We start from the raw sequence: 20,528 nt of genomic DNA, 5'->3' as shown, positions 1-20,528 counted from the left end.
AGGAGACGCAACAGAACGAGGTGGATCTAATAAATCACATAATTCATTAAAATTCAAGATCTAATAAATCAAATAATTCAAAATGCCTTTATAAAATTAACGAATTTTTGACTCCCGAATATCCAACTGATTAATTAATTCTTTATAACATATTCTATTTTTCTTTGACAAATAAGACAGTAATCGTTGGTGTTTTCCCAGAATTTTACGTAAACCTCTATGAGATAAATAGTTTTTTTTGTGTAATTGTAAATGTGAAGTAAGTCTTTGTATCCTATTGGTGAAACTAACTATTTGAAATTCAACAGATCCTCTATTTTCGTCTTTTTCTTCTTGTGAGATGAATGAAATTTTTTACCATAAACTAAAATCTTCTCTCCCCCCTCTTTTTATTGTAAGATATTTTTTATTGATAGATACTCAGAGAAACTTTGCTCCACCTGTAAGCTTAACGAAAGAATGACAGAACCTCTAATTTCAGGCATAAATCCTAATAGACTTAGACCATAGGAGTTTAAATCCGAATTTTTTCTACCACAGGGGCTATCTTCCGAATTCCTTATGACCACGGGGACCATTTATCAGATTTGGCCAACCTAAACCTAATAAAGGAATGACAGAAATGCATAAATCCTAACAGACTTAGACCATAGGGGTTTAAATCATAACAGACTGTGACCACAAGGGTTTAAATTCGAATTTTTTTACCACAGGGGCTATCATCCGAATACCTTATGACCACGGGGACCATTTATCCGATTAGTCCTTAAAAGAATAATTGCATTTTAGGACTTAGAGCATCTCCAAACTTTCACATCAAATTTTAAAGGGGGTTTTGAACTTTAATCCTTCAAGAAGATTAAAATTTTAAAAAAACCTGGTGTTAGATTAAATATTGATTTTAGTCCCCAATGTGTCCTTAATTCAAAATAATTAATGTTAATGTCACCCATTAAATATTTAAATTTATTAATACACAAATTTTAATTTATTTTTTGACCAAAAAAGAGTTTTTTAATTTATTAATTTTATTTAACATTCTTCAAATTTGAAAGACTCAATTAATATACCTAAATGCTAGTACCGAAATGTATGTACCTAAATATATGCACCGAAATGTATTAATATTAAATTAATGTACCTAAATGTGTGTACCGAAATGTTAGTACCGAAAATGTATTATATTGAATTAATGCACCTAAATATTTGTATCGAAATATATGTACCGAAATGTGTGTACCCAAACGTATGCACCGAAATGTATTATAATGAATTTAATATACCTAAATGAAGAAGATAAAGTACATCAAAATATATTGTATAACAAAAATTAGTTTATCTAAATGTTCACAACAAAATATATTACAATGAATGAAATGAAAATAAGAATTATAATGAAATAAAATTAATACATTAAAAATTAGAAAGAAAAAGATAAATAATTAAAAAATCAAAATATAATTAATAAATGAGGTTATTAATGTATCAAGGACTAAAATTAGATTTTGATCTTACTCATGGTTTTAATCAAAAGGTCATCTTTGCCAAGGATTAAAATGAAGTTTTCTATTTTTTAAATTAAATGACTAAAAAGTTATCTTGAAAGCTCCCTATGAAATTTATAAAAATATTTAGGTAAAAGCTTTACTTCGTATCACCCGTTGTTGTAATACACTACAGCGTAATAGAATTTTCAAAGAAAATGTAACCCACGTGAGCAAAGAAGATGATTGGAAAGGTTTAATTATTACGAGGTTCAAAGTTGAGACAAATTAAGATTAGGTTGTGACATGTAAGCGATTGAAATTTAACTAAATATTAATTAGTTAAATCTTAACTCTTCACTCATGAAAAAGGGTAAACTGCCGTTTAACCCCTTAAACTATTATCTCAGTCGAAATTGACCGCATGAACTATTTTTTTTGGTAAATTAACCCTATAAACTATTTGAAATCAGCCAATTAACCCCTTGTTTGTACATTCTAGGGGTGGGTTCAAAAAACTAAAAACCGAAAAAAACCGACAACCGAACCGGATCGAGGCCAAAAAAAAATCGAACCAAACTGTCAAACCTAACCGAACCGAAATCTGAATGGTTCGGTTTCAGTTTTTGAGGTTTGGAAATCGAACCGAACCGAATTAATTAAATTAATTTTTTTAATTTTTTATTTATTTAATTATTTGTTTTAGATATATACATGTGTGTGTGTGTGTTGGAATCTGTAATGGGTTATTATTATATATATACTAGCAGAGAGCACATACTTTGTGTGTGTGAACAATTTCTCTTAATAAGTGTATATATTTTTTCTATACCATTATTAAGAGAAGCCTCCTTATCAACTTTTTTTCCCTTTTTTTTCCTATTTTGTCCTCCTTAAGTAAGTATTGTGTATCAAAAGTGTTATTAAGAGAAGCCTCATCGTCAACTTTTTTTAACACACCCCAACCGAGGTCAAGGCATGCTGGCTGTCACGTGAGAGTGACATAGCCATGTGCACAGTGTAGAAGTGATAAAGATAGCAAATATACAAATAATTATAAATCAGCTTACTAGAGTGCACTACTAAACGAAAGTGATAGAAATTAGTTACAACATTGAACACTCCTCATCAGAGCATAAAGTCTAGATGCAGTCCAGTAGGACAAGTACTAGTTACACAGTACTAGGAATGTCCTACTATTATTCAAATAGGTCAGAACTGCCGACAATCCCGAGCCATTAACAGCAAGCTTACTTAAAACCTGGAGGGGCGCAAAACAGAAAACTTGAGTGGGCAAAAACAAATATTTTACAAATTCATTTCATTTATCAATATACTAACCCTTCGCTGTAAAACATGTATGATTTTTCCCATAATCAAGATATAAGCATATACATATATATATATATATATATATATATATATATATATATATCTGAAATCATATCAATTCAATTCAATTCATACTTCACATAATCATATTCATAGGTATATATACCATGCCAAGATATAATACAGTAAACAATTCATGTAAGAATAATTTCATAAAAATGTGATATGTTAGCTGGAACCCCTGTGGTAGTCTGTACGACTGAATTCATAGCTCAAAGTCACTCTAGCCGGAGTCACTACAATGATCTATATGGCAATATACTGCACATAAGTCGAAACCCCTAAGAAAGGTTTGTACGACAAAATTGGGTGAAATATAATTATGCTCAATTATATTCTCTCATAATAGCCGGGCGATAAATCGCTAGTCAATAACGAGTCGGAACCATAAGAAGGTCTGTACAACAAGACTGTGCACTTAAGTTGGATCCAATATGAGCATATAGTGCGGGAGGTGACGTAAATAAATAGGCTTGTACTTCATATCTCTGGCTAATTCACAATCACTCTAGATGCAGCTTTATGAGCTCAACATTACTTAATCACATATCACATATCACATCATCGATGACTCACACAACCAAACATAACTTACCTGAACTCACATGTGCCTCCACAACACCACATTTATTATAATATATGCAACCATGCAATGCATATTCAAAATATAGAAGCATTTGGCATATTATTTCAAAGCATACTTTCCTTAAAAATGTATTTTTGGGAAATATATCAAGTATATAAATATATACTGAAAACAAAAGCCCACTCACTAATATATCGACGGGTCGTAACCCTCAAGTTGCCCATGGATACGCTCGTCTTCGGGATAAGTCTCACCTATATGCGAATTAACTATAAAAACGTTATTTTAAAGCATAGAGGCAAAACTAGCTAATAACTTCTCATACATTACTCAAAATGGGTATATGAATATACCACAGTAATCTACACAACCTCAGGATCATCCCCATATTTTTAGAAATATTTTTGGACCTCCCACGCGCCGCCACGTGCCGGCAGGGACACGGCAAAACGCGCCCCCACACGCGGCCCAAACCTGACGGATTCCCTAACCACCGTTAGGGAATATTCCGTTAAACCTAACAGATTCCGTCTAATCTAACTGACACCGTGAGAAAATTCCATCCAAACTGACGGAATATTCCATCTTCGTCCCCAGCGAGTTGCCGACCGCAGGAAAACTGGGTAAAACTTTAAACTCATTATTCTCACTCATTTCTCAACCATTTTTCATGAAATTTGAACCAAATGAAAGCTTAGAGTGAAAAGAATGGCGTTATACCTATTTGAAGCTTCAAATCTCACGAAATCACGTCGGTGAAGCTTCGAAATTCTGACCAAAACTGCAACTTGACGTTTCTCGTGATCCCGACGTCCAAATTCCTCGAACGAGCTACCCCGAGACTTTTGAGGACCTCATTAAGATTCCTATAAGCTTAGATTTCACTAAAACACAAGATTTTACCTGAGTGTGAACAGTGCATGAAATTTTTGGTTACGGGTTCACGAGTTTTCGAAGGATTCCTTACCTGAAACTGGTGTCAAACGATTCGTAGCATCACAAGGAACACAATGGTGACAATTACACCCTCGATCTGCAAGGTTTGAGGTGAGTTGAAGCTTGTCCGTACAAAAAGGGAAGAGAGAGAGTGAAAACAAAGAGAGAGAAGGTATGTGTGTGGTCCAAAGCCGCCAATCAAAAATCAATAATTCCCTTACTTCCAATTGGGTCCAAAAACTTAGGGAAAATAATAAATGGGTCATAAACCAACTTAAATTACAGAATACAAATTAACGTCCAAGGGTATTCTCGTCAATTCATGTTGTCGATAAATATAAATGTGGGACGGGTTGTGACAATCTCCCCACCTTATAAAATTTCGTCCTCGAAATTATACATAACAAATACATCCACTAATAATCATAAAACAATCATGGATACATCTCTCTCATCCGATCCTCTGTCTCCCAAGTAGCTTATTCCACTGAATGATTTATCCATAACACTTTAACCAGATGAACTGTCTTGTTCCTTAGTTCTTTATCCTTCCAATCTAATAGAGTCACTGGTTCCTCTTCATAAGTCAAGTCTGAATTGATTTCTAAAGGTTGAGGAGGAATCACATGTGCAGGATCTGAAACATAATGTCGAAGCATCGAAACATGAAACACATCGTGTACCTTGGACAACTTTGGAGGCAACTCAAGCCTATAAGCAACTTCACCAACTCGCTCGGTGATCAAATATGGTCCAATGTACCTAGGACTCAACTTTCCTTTCTTTCCAAATCGTACAACACTTTTCCAAGGTGATAGCTTCAGAAATATCCAATCACCTACATTATACTTCCGATCAGTGGCATGCTTGTTTGCTAAGCTCTTTTGTCGATCTTAGGCCGCTTTCATGTTAGGCTTAATTACCTGAACATTTTGTGTAGTCACATCCACGATCTCAGGGCCCACTAAAACTCTTTTGCCAACCTCTGACCAACATAGAGGCGTACGACAAGATTTCCTATAAAGTGCCTCAAATGGTGTCATACCAATGCTCGAATGATAACTGTTGTTGTAGGCAAACTCCATCAAATCCAAACAATCATGCCAACTATCTCCAAACTGCAGCACTGAAGATCTCAACATATCCTCTAATGTCTGAATAGTCCTCTCAGATTGTCCATCTGTCTAAGGATGATATGTCGTATGATAAAGCAATCTCGTACCAAGAGCTTTCTGGAATGCTATCCAGAACTTGGAAGCAAATCTGGGATCTTGATCCGAAATAATATTAACTGGCAGACCATGATACTTCACAATCTATGATATAAATAACTTAGCTAATCGGCTTAACGAATACTTCTCCCTCATTGGAATAAAATACGTTGTCTTCGTAAGCCGATCAACTATCACCTAAATGCCATCATAACCATTCGGGGTACGAGGGAGCTTGTACACAAAATCCATAGTAATATTTTCTCATTTCCACTGTGGAACGGGAAGTGGCTGCATCAATCCAAACGACTTCTTTCTTTCAGCTTTAACCTGTTGGCAAATGGCACACCTACTCACATATTCGGCAATTTCTCTTTTCATACCAGGCCAATAATAAAATGGTCTAATGGTATGATACATCTTAGTGCTTCCTGGATGCATCTCATATGCCGAAATATGTGCTTTATCCAAAATTTCTTTCTTTAATTCTGCATTATTCGGCACATACATCCTGCTTTCTTGCATAAGCATGCCATCAATTTCTCGAATCTCAAAATCTTTTTTTTTACCTTGGTTCATTGCTTGAATTATTTCCTGGGTCTCCTCATCAATCATCTGAGCCTCAATCACATGATCAACTAAAACTGGCCTAACCTAGAAGTTAGCAAGCAAGGCTTCTCCTCGATCTTCCACTTCTAGCTCCACACCCGTGGACCTCAAACTTGCTAAAAGATGAACATGACAATCATATATGGCATTAAGTCTAGCTGGAGTTGTCCTACTAAGTGCATCAACCACTGCATTTACACGACCAGGATGGTACTTAATCGTGCAATCATAGTCACTAAGTAACTCAATCCACCTCCTCTGACGAAGATTAAGATCTCTCTAAGTAAACAGATACTGGAGACTCTTATGATCTGTGAAGATCTTACATTTCTCACCATAAAGATAATGTCTCCAAATCTTCAAAGCAAAGATGATAGCCGCTAACTCCAAATCATGTGTAGGGTAATTCTTCTCATGAGGTTTCAACTGCCTCGAAGCATAAGCGATTACCCTGCCATGTTGCATCAATACACAACCCAAACCATTCAGAGAAGCATCACTATAAACCTCATAATTACCACTATCATCTGGAAGTGCTAGAACATGTGCATGAGTGAGATAGTACTTCAACTGTTGGAAACTTTGTTCACATTTATTATCCCACTCAAACTTAATATCCTTTCGAGTCAACCTCGTCAGTGGCAGAGCAATCACTGAAAAATCCTTAACGACCGTCTAGAATAGCTTACTAAGCCAAGAAAACTCCGTACCTCGGTGACGGTTCGAGGTTGCTCCCAATTCTCCACAGTTGCTACCTTCTGGGAATCCACTTGAATGCCTTAAGCAGAAACGACATGTCCCAGAAATGATACTTGATTCAACCAAAATTCACATTTGCTAAACTTAGCAGATAATTGGTGTTCCCTCAAACTGCTCAACACCAAATTCAGATGTTTAGCATGCTCAGCCTTAGACTTAGAGTATACCAGGATATTGTCAATGAAGACAATAAAAAAAACCTATCCAAATATGGTTGGAACACTCGATTCATCAAATCCATAAAAGCTGCTGGTGCATTAGTTAACCCGAATGGCATCACAAGAAACTCATAATGACCATATCGAGTCCTGAATGCGGTTTTAGGGACATCTTCATTTTTAATCTTCAACTGGTAGAATCCTGAACTCAAGTCAATCTTAGAAAATACACAGACACCTCTGAGTTGATCAAACAAATCATCTATACGAGGCAATGGATAATGGTTTTTAATAGTTACCCGATTCAATTGCCTATAATCAATGCACAGCCTTAAAGTTCCATCTTTCTTCCTCACAAATAAAATTGGAGCTCCCCAAAGTGAAGTACTCGGCTGAATAAAACCTTTATCCACTAACTCTTGCAACTGCACTTTCAATTCTCTTAATTCAGCATGAGCCATTCTGTAAGGAGTCAGGGATATAGGATTGGTACCTAGAAGCAGATCAATAACAAACTCCAACTCTCTATCTGGTGGCAATCCAGGCAGATCCTTAGGGAATACATCCGGAAATTATATAACCACACAAACATCCTCCACACTACTAGGAGTATCAACATTCAACACCACATGAGCCAAATATCCCTGACAACCTTTCGACAACAATCTCATTGCTTTCATGGCTGAAATAATACCATGCCTCACTCCACTAGGCTCTCCTACAAATGTAACTTTAGGTAATCTAGGACAATGAAATGTGACTGTCTTCCCATAACAATCTATCTTGGCACGATTATAGTGCAACCAATCAATGCCCAAAATCACATCAAAATCCATAATATCCAACGACATAAGATTAGCCGGCATAATAATACCCTCTACTATCACTGGACATCCTGGATATACCCAATCCACAAAACAGTTATCCCCTCTAGGCTTAGAAAATTCTAAATTATATCCTAGAGGTGTAGGATGGGGTTGTGTCACTTAAGCAAATGTATGAGAAATAACAGAATGTGTATCATCACAATCAATCAACACTTTAACAAAATGACCAAGAATATTTAACGTACTCATGATTAAATCTGGATTATTCTGGGCATCTTGTAGTGACATGTTGTGGATACGCCCCTGACTCTGCTGTCGTCCACCGCGACTTCTGTTGGCATGAATACCATGTCCCTGCATCTGCTGACCCGACTGCCTCGAAGATCCTGCACTACTAGCAGCAATCTCTCCCTGCTGGGGCTGTCCCCCTCATGACCTTAATTACCCATGAAGTGAGTCAACTTCAGATTATGAACTGTCTCAAGAGGTGTCATCTGGAGAGTACGGAATGTTGTCTGAATGACAGAAACTATAACTTCCCCTAATTAAGCAATATTAGGGAAACTAGATTCAGCTGGTTGACGGGGCTCTCTACGAGGCGGCATAGTTCTGACATAAGACATCACAAGGATTAGAACATTCAAGAATTATACAGGATTGCTAAACCTAAGCTCTGATACCAAACTGACACACCCCGACCGAGGTCAAGGCATGTTGGCCATCACGTGGGAGTGACGTAGCCATGTGCACAATACGGAAGTGATAAAGATAGCAAATATACGAATAATTAAAAACCAGCTTACTAGAGTGCACTACTAAACGAAAGTGATAGGAGTTAGTTACAACAATGAACACTTCTAATCAGAGCATAAAGTCTAGGTGCAGTCCAGTAGGACAAGTACTAGTTACACAGTACTAGGAATGTCCTACTATTATTCAAATAGGTCAGAACTGCCGACGATCCCGAGTTACCGACAGCAAACTTACTTAAAACCTGGAGGGGCGCAAAACAGAAAACGTAAATGGGCAAAAACAAATGTTTTACTAATTCATTTCATTTATCAATATACTAACCCCTCGCGGTAAAACATGTATAATTTTTCCTATAATCAAGATATAAGCATATACATACATACATACATACATACATATATATATATATATATATATATATATATATATATATATTTGAAATCATATCAATTTAGTTCATGCTTCACATAATCATATTCATAGGTATATATACCATGCCAAGATATAACAGAGTAAATAATTCAGGTAAGAATAATTTCATAGAAATGTGATATGTTAGCCGGAACCCCTGTGGTAGTCTGTATGACTGAATTCATAGCTCAAAGTCACTCTAGCCAGAGTCACTACAATGACCTATACGGCAATATACTGCACATAAGTCGAAACCCCTAAGAAGGGTCTGTACGACAAGATTGGGTGAAATATAATTATGCTCAATTCTATTCTCTCATAATAGCCGGGCGATAAATCGCTAGTCACCTACAAGTCAGAACCATAATAAGGTCTGTACAACAAGACTGTGCACTTAAGTTTGATCCAATACGAGCATATAGTGCGGGAGGTGACGTAAATAAACAGGTCTGTACTTCATATCTCTGGCTAATTCACAATCACCCTAGGTGCAGCTTTATGAGCTCAACATTACTTAATCACATATCACATATCACATCATCGATGATTCACACAACCAAACATAACTTACCTGAACTCACCTGTGCCTCCACAGCACCACATTTATTATATATATATGCATATTCAAAATATAGAAGCATTTGACATATTATTTCAAAGCATACTTTCCTTAAAAATGCATTTCTGGGAAATATATCAAGTATATAAATATATATTGAAAACAAAAGCCCACTCACTAATATGTCGACGGGTCGTTGATAGGAGCATATTTATGCGACTTAGTTGGCTTGTTCTTGTGCATTTATGTCGTGTTTCCTTAGTTATTTTAATGTTTAAAGTCATTTTCATGTGTTTTCAGATTTTAAGGACAAATTAGGCAAGAAGATGCATTTTGAAGCATTTTGGAGCAAAATGGAGCTTGGAATGCATGTCACATATTTGGAACTAAGGTTTGGACGAAATTGAAGACTTAAAGAGGTTAAGAATGTGAAGAATTAGTGTACAAAGGATCATGAATTCAGCCACAAAAGAACAAGAGCATCCTTGCCGTGCAATCCACATTGCATTCCCTTTGGATTCCCATGCATGCTTAATCATCCTTGTCCCCTAAAATATTTCTGATTTCATGCCCCAATACACTCAATTATCACACTCAATTGCTGCATACCTCTTGTTCCCTTCACCCATCTGATTTCACACAACTTTCACAACCATTCCATGCACCAATTGATGCTCCATCATCCACATTTGGGATCCAATGTCTTGTGCAACACATGTTGCTGCACCTTTAACTAATTTCTGAAACATTTCACCTCCCCTTTTCATTTCCATGCAATGAACACAATCATTCATGCTCCCTAGCTGAAATACCACTCCATTTTACCCTCCATACTTTGCATCATTGCTCCATTTTCATCCTTGGACCATTGCACACCACAAATTCACCCTCCTTGCTGTGCATTTCCCCACTGCCTAATCTGATTCTCTAGGGTTTTTGGGGCCTATATATACATGTTTACAACCCTTGGCAAAGGGTTGAACCTCCCATATTCATCATTCATGCAGAAAATTCGTCCATACTCACCCTAGGCAGCAAAACACCCCAAAAACACCATTCTAGTGCCCAGAAAACATAACAGCCACTCCACCTTATTCCACCATCTTTGCCGAGTTCTCTACCACCTTCCAACCATCAAACACTCATCCACACTCACCCTAAACCTTTCCATATCATTCCCCATCCATTCTACACCATAAAACTACCCAAAACCTGTCCATAACCCAATCTACCGCAAGCAAGGGAAAGGAGGAATCTTGGATGCACTTGCTGCCAAGTTGGAGCATTCTAGGTGTTTTCTTTCTTTGGATTTTAATGTCTAATTCATGTAATCTTTGTTTTGCTTTAAGTATGATTGGCTAATTTTGTTTTTGGCTAAGGGTGTATTCAAAACCATGATTATATATGCGAAATGAGTTGATTACTTCCAGTTATTGTTACATAAGTCGTGAATACAATTTGCTTAACCATTTGATTTAGAACTTATTCTTGTATGTTGATTGAGAGTGCACGCTTAATTTGCATGCTTGAATTTGATGCTAGGATATAAATTTGTTTCACCTAATCGTTATGAATTTATATTCGTAAGTAGTGAAGGTCGCTAGTCACGATCGTGTTAAGTAGATTCCTGGCAAGAGTATCATGTTTTTCATAGTTACGAATGTCTTGTCGATGCTTATGATTTCCATAGAACGTAATGATTATAACTTGTGTCTTTATCATGCTGTTCATATAAAGAACTTGTTAGGAATAATTTGTTTGCGATGCATATTCATCCAATTCAATGATCCTAGGGAAATCTGAAGGTTAATTTAAGCGAACCTAATTAACTTGGAGTGTTGAGGTTCATAACTTATTGAATTGATAACTGGAAATTGATTTACGTTGCATATATTACATGTGTGGAGAAGAACCCCTTAGCCATTCCATCATCCATTGATTCTTCATAACTTTGTATTACAATCTGTTTCTCTTACAATCTGCCATTTAAGTTTATTTTCGTCCAAATCAAATCCCCAATTATTTTGAATTCCTAGATTAATTGGAAAGTGTGTTGTTTTATGTTTTTAAGTGTTTTGGTACAAGTTAAAACCCAAATTCGTCCAATTTGATGCTTTGTGTTCAAAACTGCCCAGAAAGTGGTTTTTAGGCAGTTTTGAGTGTTTGGTTGCTGTTTTGATTCTTTTGGTTCGTTTTAGTGTTTTAGAGTTTAGTTTTGCATTTTTTAAGTCTAATCTAGTGCTTTAAACTTTGTTTTTACATTTCTAAGTCAGTTTTCAAGTGTTTAGCAATCCCTCCTAATCTCCGGTCTAGAACGATCCCTATTTACATACTTTGCTACAATTGATAAAAAGAGGGTTTAATTTTGTGTGTTGACTTATTTTTCACATCAGTCGTAACCCCTAAGTTGCCCGTGGATACGCTCGTCCTCGGGATAAGTCTCACCTATATGCGAATTAACTATAAAAACGTTATTTTAAAGCACATAGGCAAAATTAGCTAATAACTTCTCATACATTGCTCAAAATGGGTATATGAATATACCACAATGATCTACATAACCTCAAGATCATCCCCATATTTTTAGAAATATTTTTGGATCTCTCACGTGCCGGCAAGGGCACGGCAAAACGCGCCCCCACGCGCGGCCCAAACCTGACGGATTCCCTAACCACCGTTAGGGAATATTCCGTTAAACCTAACAGATTTCGTCTAATCTAACTGACACCGTGAGAATATTCTGTCCAAACTGACGGAATATTCCATCTTCGTCCCCAGCGAGTCGCCTGCCGCCGAAAAACTGGGTAAAATTTTAAACTCACTATTTTCACTCGTTTCTCAACCATTTTTCATGAAATTTGAACCAAATGAAAGCTTAGAGTGAGAAGAATGGTGTTATACCTATTTGAAGCTTCAAATCTCACGAAATCACGTCGGGGAAGCTTCGAAATTCCGACCCAAACTGCAACTCGATGTTTCTCGTGATCATGACGTCCAAATTCCTCGAACGAGCTACCCCGAGACTCGTGAGGATCTCATAAAGCTTCCTATAAGTTAGATTTCCCTAAAACACAAGATTTTACCTGAGTGTGAACAATGCATGAAATTTTTGGTTATGGGTTTACGAGTTTTCGAATGATTACTTACCTGAAACTGGTGTCAAACGATTCGTAGCATCACAAGGAACATAATGGTGACAATTACACCCTCGATCTGCAAGGTTTGGGGTGAGTTGAAGCTTGTTCGTACAAAGAGGGAAGAGAGAGAGTGAAAACCGAGAGAGAGAGAGAGAGCACAGGAGTGAGAGAGAGAAGGTATGTGTGTGGTCCAAAGCCACCAATCAAAAATCAATAATTCCCTTACTTCCAATTGAAACGGTTTGGTTCGGTTCAATTTTTGTTCCGGTTTTGACTTTTTTGGTCAACGTAGTTTTTTTAAGGTTTTTTTTGTCACGGTTCGATTCGGTTTTTCGGTTTGGCAGTTTTTATGCCCACCCCTACATTAAACTTCATTGTGGTGAGTTTGGTGAGGAAATTACTTGTTTCTGCCTTGTCTTACTCCTTGAATTTTTCACCAATTGAAGTGCAAAATTCCTTCGCCTTCTTACTTTTTGGAATGCCCCCTCTTACTGACTCAGTCATTGCCTTCCTCATGATCAGTAGTGACATACGATTAGCTTTTTCCCACTTTTCAAACTTAGTTTTCTGTTCCACTGTGTTGTCTACAATGAGTGGCGCAGGCTCATCTTCCCTTAAAGCCAGGTCAAAATCCATCAGCCTCAGCACGATTTCAATATCCTGCTTCCACTTTTTATAGTTGAACCAGTTAGCGTCAATGTTACTGAAATTGAGAGAAGTTATACCTGAAACTCAAATAAAGTTTTATGGTTTATTAATCTTGTCCATCAGAAAGCAGAATACTATAACATGATGTCTTATGTTTATTGCAGTAATCATACAATTCCAGTGTCATTCTTTAGATTAGCACTGATCATATTATTTTTGCATAACTAAAATGTAAAACTGCAACTTGTTTATATAGATCAACACTTTGTTAGGAATGTCACTACACAGAGGCTCAAATTAGAACATGGTATTACCTAGTCTGAATGCATAGGAGGAAATAAACATGTTTGATGCAGTAAAATTCTTTCTTACTTGTATATGATCTGGAATTGACTCCCTCAATTGTCACCCATCCAAATTACGAGGTGGTTTGCTTTGCTTTCTTTCTGTATTTGATTGGTATATAGGAGGGACAGAGAATTAAAGTTGACTTTCAAATTGGCTGGCAATGTCTACCCTTTTCCTACTTTCTGATGCGGATAAAGAATCATAATGAGCTTGAGTTGCTATTTTAGTTTGATGACTCCCTTCTAACCTAATGTTAGTTTTAGTACCTCTGCCTCTTCATCATCGTCCATAGCCATCTCCAAAGGGCCTAAAGATTTTTTTTTTTTTCAGTTGCACGATCTTAGCAAAATATATACTGAAACCTTTTAATGAGTAAGGTTAGTTTCGTTTAGATAATTACATTGATAATTAAATCAATGAGTAACCTTACTTATTGAAGTTTATTAACCAATTTAATTGAATTAGATTTGCAGATCTGTTGTAAAAAAATTTCTCTTATTAGTTTCCTTCATCTTTTCACCTAGTTTCTGAATATGTAAAAACTTTGTAATTTCACCATGTGGTTTTTAAGATAGATAGAGAATGAAACTCGAGCAAATGTCAAAAGCAATGTTTAATTTGAGTTGTACCGAAAGAATTTGTGTTTTTAATTTTTTTTTATTCTATATTTGATAATAATATTTTCTTTTCTTATTTCAATTGTTGCTCATTCTATTCTTTACTTAATCATACTTCGTACATGCTTATTTGAAGAGGGAGCTCTCGCCGGCCAGATGGGGTCGGTAGTGGTAGGATAAACTAAGCATATTTGACGGCTTTTGAACGGAATTAACATAACTAAGTTAATGTGGAGCAAATTTTGAGTTTCAGGATATAAAATATGAGCGAATTTGAGAAGAAACAGAAACATAGTAAAGTGGAGTGAATTTTGAGTTTCAAAAAGTAAGTGATGACATTTGAATTATAGGAGGCAAAGTGAGATTAACATTGAGCTCCAAGGAGCGTAGCTAAAAATAAGCCTTTTTTAATTTTATTTTTTCTAGATCTTTGCATCTCAAGCACATCAACCACCCCCCCCCAAAACCCAATTCTTAACTTCTTCTTTTAAACTTAATATTTTTTTTACTATTGAATGTTAACGCGTAATGAGGATTTATAATCAAATTCATCTCCACTATGAGTTAACATTCAACAATGCATAGTGGCAATTTATCAAATGACAACTTTTGAGTTTCAGGAGGCAAAATGTGATCAAAATCGAGTTTCAGGAGACGTAGCTAAAAATAAGCCTATGATATTATATTTAACACATCCATGTCAGAAACTTTAACGGCTATTTGATAGAACGGAAACATGGTAAAGTGGAACAATTTTTAAGTTTCAGAGAGTAAAATAATGACTTTTGAGTTACAGGTGTCAAAGTGGGTCAAATCGAGTAGCTAAATATAAGTCTTAGCTTGGTGCACCAAATCAGACCCACAAAATGGAATTTGCTCCAATTCCACTGATAACAAATTAAGCTTAGGAGAAAGAGTGAGAGGGAGAGGCTGGGTTGATAGTGAACAAGAGAGGGGGAGTTCTCGCAACAAGAGAGGCTGGGTCGGTAGTGTTAGCATAAACGATGCCAGGAAGTTGTTCTCCTCCTTTTGGGTTTTGCTTCACCATTTTACTATATTCCTTTTTTTTTTTACATATGAATTTTTTAATCCATGTAAGTATATTTGATGGCTTTTGAACGGAATTAACAAAATTAAAGTAATGTGAAGCGAATTTTGAGTTTCATGGAGTAAAATGACGACTTTTGAGTTTCAGAGGGTAAAGTGAGATCAAAATCGAGTTGCAGGAGTTAAAGTGGGATCAAAATGGAAATTTGACCGAAGAAACGAAAACATAGTAAAGTGAAACGAGTTTTGAGTTCCAGGAAGTAAATTGTGACTTTTGAATTACAGAAAACAAAGTGAGATCAATATTGAATTCCAAGGGTAGAGCTAAAAATAAGCCCCCAACTTATTACGTAAAAAATTCTAGTGGATAGTCTTTGTGACCCTGGGCCTTTAGTGTGCATGGCAAAAACCCACTCAAAATGACGAGATTTTGTATGACCGAGTTTGGCAAGGTCCCTACCACATGTACCACCTATCCTTACTAAGGTAGAGAACCTTCATAATGAATGGATATTTTTTAAGGAAAACTAACCAAAAGGGTCTGGAAACTTTGAGTTTTAACAAAAAACCATGTTGTAAGTTTATTTAATGGTTAGGACAAAGCCCAACACTAAATTAATCCAAATAAAATGGCCCAAACAGTGAGTGTCCGATTTTGCCCCTGACGGCAAAGCATTTCTCCGTTTAATCTCTCTTCCTTTATGGGTCTCTCTGCTCTGCTGTGGTCTGTCTCCCCCATTTCTTCCTGACACATCAAGAGAGAAAGAGAAGTGAAGGAAGTGAAAGAAGAACCCATCTGAATCCTTTTATTTCCAAGTTCAATTCCAATTCCTCGATTTTTCAATCGAATCGATCGAATCTCTCTCCCTCTCTCTCGATCTCTCCACCCAATATGTATTTTTGTTTTCAATTCAGTTTGAGTTCCACAATTTTTCAAATCTATCGAATCGATCGAATCGGATAAGCACGGGCGACCTTCTCAGCATCGATTCTCTGGAGCTCGAGTTCCCCTGTCAGTATAACACGTTACCTTTCTCTTTCGATCTGGTTTTTGTTTTCAAAAAATTGCATGTTGCTGTTTCATTCTTGTTTTCAATTTATGATTTTGAATATTTGCAGTTGAATTTCTTTTTCATACATCATTAGTTCTCGAACGCTTGAGATTTCTATGAATCCAATGATCTATTTTGTTTTAAATATTGTTTACATGATCGTACTGCTGTTTTATTTTTCTATTTTGTTTTAAATATTGTTTATAATTGGTAATGATGAGGATGAGGATTTGGTTTTCGTGGATTTCATGAGAAGTTAAATTTTAGTTTCGAAAATTTCGAAATTGATTAAAAAGAAATTAACTTGGCAGCGGACTGAATATTCTGCTGTAATGAACTTTTGTCTCAATTTTTCCATAAATTGTAGATTTCATTACATTTTGTCAATCTTGATATTGTTGACGGTAATTGTGGTAAAAATACTGATTTTATCGATGTATTTGTTGCTAATCGCATTGGGATTTTTCGGTTGCAGCCGCGGTGGCATGGGAAGCGGGGAAGCCACTGTCAATTGAGGAAGTGGAGGTGGCACCACTGTAGAAACATGAAGTTCGCTTGAAGATCCTCTTCACCTCTCTTTGCCACACCGATGTCTACTTCTGGGAAGCCAAAGTAAAAACTTCAACTTTGAATGCCATTTTCTACTTTAATATCTGCGTATCGATAACTACATCATTAAGCATGATCCTTCATATGTTTATAGTACTTAGTCCATAACTTGCAATTGATTAGTGAAGTTAAGCATGATTTTGAGTGCTAAGTCTAATGTGATGATAAATCCTATACAAGGCATTTTCGTGCTTAGAATGTTAGCTGTTGGAATTGAAACATATATGTTATGTGCTAGGGACAACAACCGCTGTTTCCTCGCATTTTCGGTCATGAAGCTGGAGGGTATGTACACATCTCTGAATATTAAAGCTACATAATTTGTAATTAACTTAGTATTTGCTTCCATTTTACGCGGTTTGTTTACCTTTCTAAATTTTGTTTGCTTAACATTTTGTGTTTAGAGTTGTGGAAAGCGTAGGCGAGGGCGTAACTGAACTCCAGCCAGGTGACCACGTCCTCCCTGTGTTCACTGGGGAGTGCAAGGAGTGCGCGCACTGTAAGTCGAAGGAAAGCAACATGTGTGATCTGTTGATGATCAATACTGATAGGGGTACCATGATCAATGATGGCCAGTCCAGGTTCCCCAAGGATGGAAAACCAATTTATCACTTTTTAGGTACTTCTACCTTCAGTGAATACACTGTTTGTCATGTTGGTTCCGTTGCTAAGATCAACCCGGCTGCTCCCCTTGACAAAGTTCGTGTTCTTAGTTGCGGAATATGCACAGGTTCGAAAGATTTCTCCCATTTTGACAGTGAAAAAGTTGGAATCAGAAATTAAGGATTTTCCAACTTTTCTTTCTGGAGTAATCAATTATTGTTTCTGTTGGTGTATTTGAAGGTTTTGGCGCCACTGTGAATGTTGCAAAACCGAAAAAGGGTTCATCTATTGCCATCTTTGGATTAGGAGCTGTTGGTCTTGCTGTAAGTCATTCTTATTGCTCATCTGTTATGGCTCTTTTGGATAGTTTGGAGTAGTGTAAGGATTTTCTTGTTCATCTTGTTACATTTTAGGCTGCTGAAGGTGCAAGGGTTTCGGGCTGTTCAAGGATATAGGAGGGATGATGGATGGGAGGGTGATTGTTTTTGTTTGCAGGGAGTCTCAGTGAGTTGCGTCACAATTTATACATTAGGTTTATCAAACCGAACTATTTATCAAACTAAACCACACTTTTTTACCAAAGCAAAGTGAACTATTTATCAAAATGAACCACACTTTTTTACCAAAGCAAAGTGAACTATTTATCAAACTAAACCACATTTTTTTACCAAAGCAAACTGAACTATTTATCAAACGATGTATGAGAACATCGTTTTCTGTTTTGTCCGGATTCTTGGCGTCTAAAATTTGTCTTTTCCCGTAACTTTGGTTTATGTTCCAAGTTATACTATTTGCTTCCTTCGTTCCGATGCTTGTACATATGCATCTTGGATTGGCACTTGGATGGATTTTGATTTGACAATGCATGTTGTAGTGGAAGAGAAGCACATGCTCAAAGAGGAAGGGGAATGAATCTCATGTCCGCTGGATGGTAGTAGGTTGCTTTGCAGTTTCAAAGACTAACTGTGTTCTTCTGTGCATCATGTGGAGTTTCATGTTCAAGTACACACTTGTGTATATCATTGAGCCATGTAGGCAATTCATTAGGTTTAAGAGGGAAATCGATCTTTTGGAGGGCGAATTATGAACACCATTTTATACATTAGGTTTATCAAACTGAAGTATTTATCAAATTAAACCACACTTTTTTACCAAAGCAAACTGAACTATTTATTAAACTGAACTATTTATCAAACTAAACTATTTATCAAAGTAAACTAGAAAACCACACTTTTTTACTAAAGCAAATTGAACTATTTATCAAACCAAACCACACTTTTTTACCAAAACAAATTGAACTATTTATCAAATTGAACTATTTATCAAAGTGAACTATTTATCAAACCAAACCACATTTTTTTACAAAAGCAAACTGAACTATTTATCAAACTGAACTAGAAAACCACACTTTTTTACTAAAACAAATTGAACTATTTATCTAACTAAACCACATTTTTTTACCAAAGCAAACTGAACTATTTATTAAAGTGAACTATTTATCAAACCAAAGCATATTTTTTTACAAAAGCAAACTGAACTATTTATCAAACTGAATTAGAAAACCACACTTTTTTACCAAAGCAAATTGAACTATTTATCTAATTAAACCACATTTTTTTACCAAAACAAATTGAACTATTTATCAAACTGAACTAGAAAACCACATTTTTTACCAAAGCAAACTGAACTATTTATTAAACTAAACCATATTTTTTTACCAAAACAAACTGAACCATATTTTTTTACCAAAGCAAACTGAACTATTTATCAAACTGAACTAGAAAACCACACTTTTTTTCCAAAGCAAACTGAACTATTTATCAAACTAAACCACACTTTTTTACCAAAGCAAACTGAACTATTTATCAAACTGAACTAGAAAACCATATTTTTTTACTAAAGTAAACTGAATTATTTATCAAACTAAACCACACTTTTTTGCCAAAGCAAATTGAATTATTTATCAAATTGAACTATTTATCAAAGTGAACCATTTATCAAACCAAACTACATTTTTTTACAAAAACAAACTGAACTATTTATTAAACTGAACTAGAAAACCACACTTTTTTACTAAAACAAATTGAACTATTTATCTAACTAAACCACATTTTTATACCAAAACAAACTGAACTATTTATCAAAGTAAACTAGAAAACCACATTTTTTTACCAAAGCAAACTCAACTATTTATCAAACTAAATCACACTTTTTTACCAAAGCAAACTGAAATATTTATCAAAGTAAACTAGAAAACTACACTTTTTTACCAAAACAAACTGAACTATTTATCAAATCAAACCATATTTTTTTACAAAAGCAAACTGAACTATTTATCAAACTGAATAAGAAAACCACACTTTTTTACCAAAGCAAACTAAACTATTTATCTAATTAAACCACATTTTTTTACCAAAGCAAACTAAACTATTTATCAATCTGAACTATTTATCAAAGTGAACTATTTATCAAAATAAATTAGAAAACCACATTTTTTTACCAAAGCAAACTGAACTATTTATCAAAGTGAACTAGAAAACCACACTTTTTTACCAAAGCAAACTGAACTATTTATCAAACTAAACCACACTTTTTTACCAAAACAAACTAAAGTGAACTAGAAAACCACATTTTTTTACCAAAGCAAACTGAACTATTTATCAAACTAAACCACACATTTTTACCAAAACAAACTAAACTATTTATCAAATTGAACCATATTTTTTTACCAAAGCAAACTGAACTAGAAAACCACACTTTTTTTCCAAAGCAAACTGAACTA

The 20,528-nt window shown here is 35.5% G+C and overlaps 1 protein-coding gene and 1 long non-coding RNA gene across 5 annotated transcripts; one reads left to right on the top strand and one right to left on the bottom strand.

Annotated features, from left to right (window-relative positions):
• The first annotated feature begins 16,057 nt into the window (after positions 1 to 16,057).
• LOC126611579 (alcohol dehydrogenase 3-like) lies at positions 16,058 to 18,869 on the top strand. Of its 4 annotated transcripts, XR_007618904.1 has the most exons (7): positions 16,082 to 16,494; positions 17,010 to 17,146; positions 17,382 to 17,428; positions 17,565 to 17,873; positions 17,987 to 18,069; positions 18,160 to 18,278; positions 18,853 to 18,869. XR_007618904.1 is itself a non-coding variant. In XM_050279881.1 (6 exons), the coding sequence occupies exons 2-6, from the start codon at positions 17,124 to 17,126 to the stop codon at positions 18,199 to 18,201; spliced, it is 393 nt and encodes a 130-aa protein (XP_050135838.1). In that variant the 5' UTR covers positions 16,058 to 16,494; positions 17,010 to 17,123; the 3' UTR covers positions 18,202 to 18,351. The 4 variants fall into 4 exon arrangements, 3 of the variants coding, with proteins under 3 accessions (XP_050135838.1, XP_050135837.1, XP_050135836.1); XM_050279881.1 differs by lacking the exon at positions 18,853 to 18,869 and having other exon boundaries at positions 16,058 to 16,494; positions 17,565 to 17,762; positions 18,160 to 18,351; XM_050279880.1 differs by lacking the exon at positions 18,853 to 18,869 and having other exon boundaries at positions 16,079 to 16,498; positions 18,160 to 18,351.
• On the bottom strand, positions 18,184 to 19,468 carry LOC126611580 (uncharacterized). Its single transcript, XR_007618905.1, has 3 exons — positions 19,411 to 19,468; positions 19,198 to 19,313; positions 18,184 to 18,315 (listed from the first exon to the last, which is right to left on the bottom strand). It is a non-coding gene; the product is annotated as an uncharacterized LOC126611580 (long non-coding RNA).
• Between the last annotated feature and the right edge of the window lie 1,060 nt (positions 19,469 to 20,528).

The sequence above is a fragment of the Malus sylvestris genome, chromosome 17 (genome assembly GCF_916048215.2).
Source record: "Malus sylvestris chromosome 17, drMalSylv7.2, whole genome shotgun sequence".
In the NCBI taxonomy this organism is placed as follows: Eukaryota; Viridiplantae; Streptophyta; class Magnoliopsida; order Rosales; family Rosaceae; genus Malus; species Malus sylvestris.
Note: the sequence above shows the minus strand (reverse complement) of the source record. Positions and strands in the feature narration are given on the sequence as shown.

Excerpts from the sequence above, each read along its gene's own strand:
- LOC126611579 (XM_050279880.1), top strand. The coding sequence starts at position 17,124 with ATGTCTACTTCTGGGAAGCCAAA. Across the intron at positions 17,429-17,564 it reads TTCGGTCATGAAGCTGGAGG|GCGAGGGCGTAACTGAACTC; the intron begins GTATGTACACAT and ends TGGAAAGCGTAG. Across the intron at positions 17,874-17,986 it reads TAGTTGCGGAATATGCACAG|GTTTTGGCGCCACTGTGAAT; the intron begins GTTCGAAAGATT and ends GTGTATTTGAAG.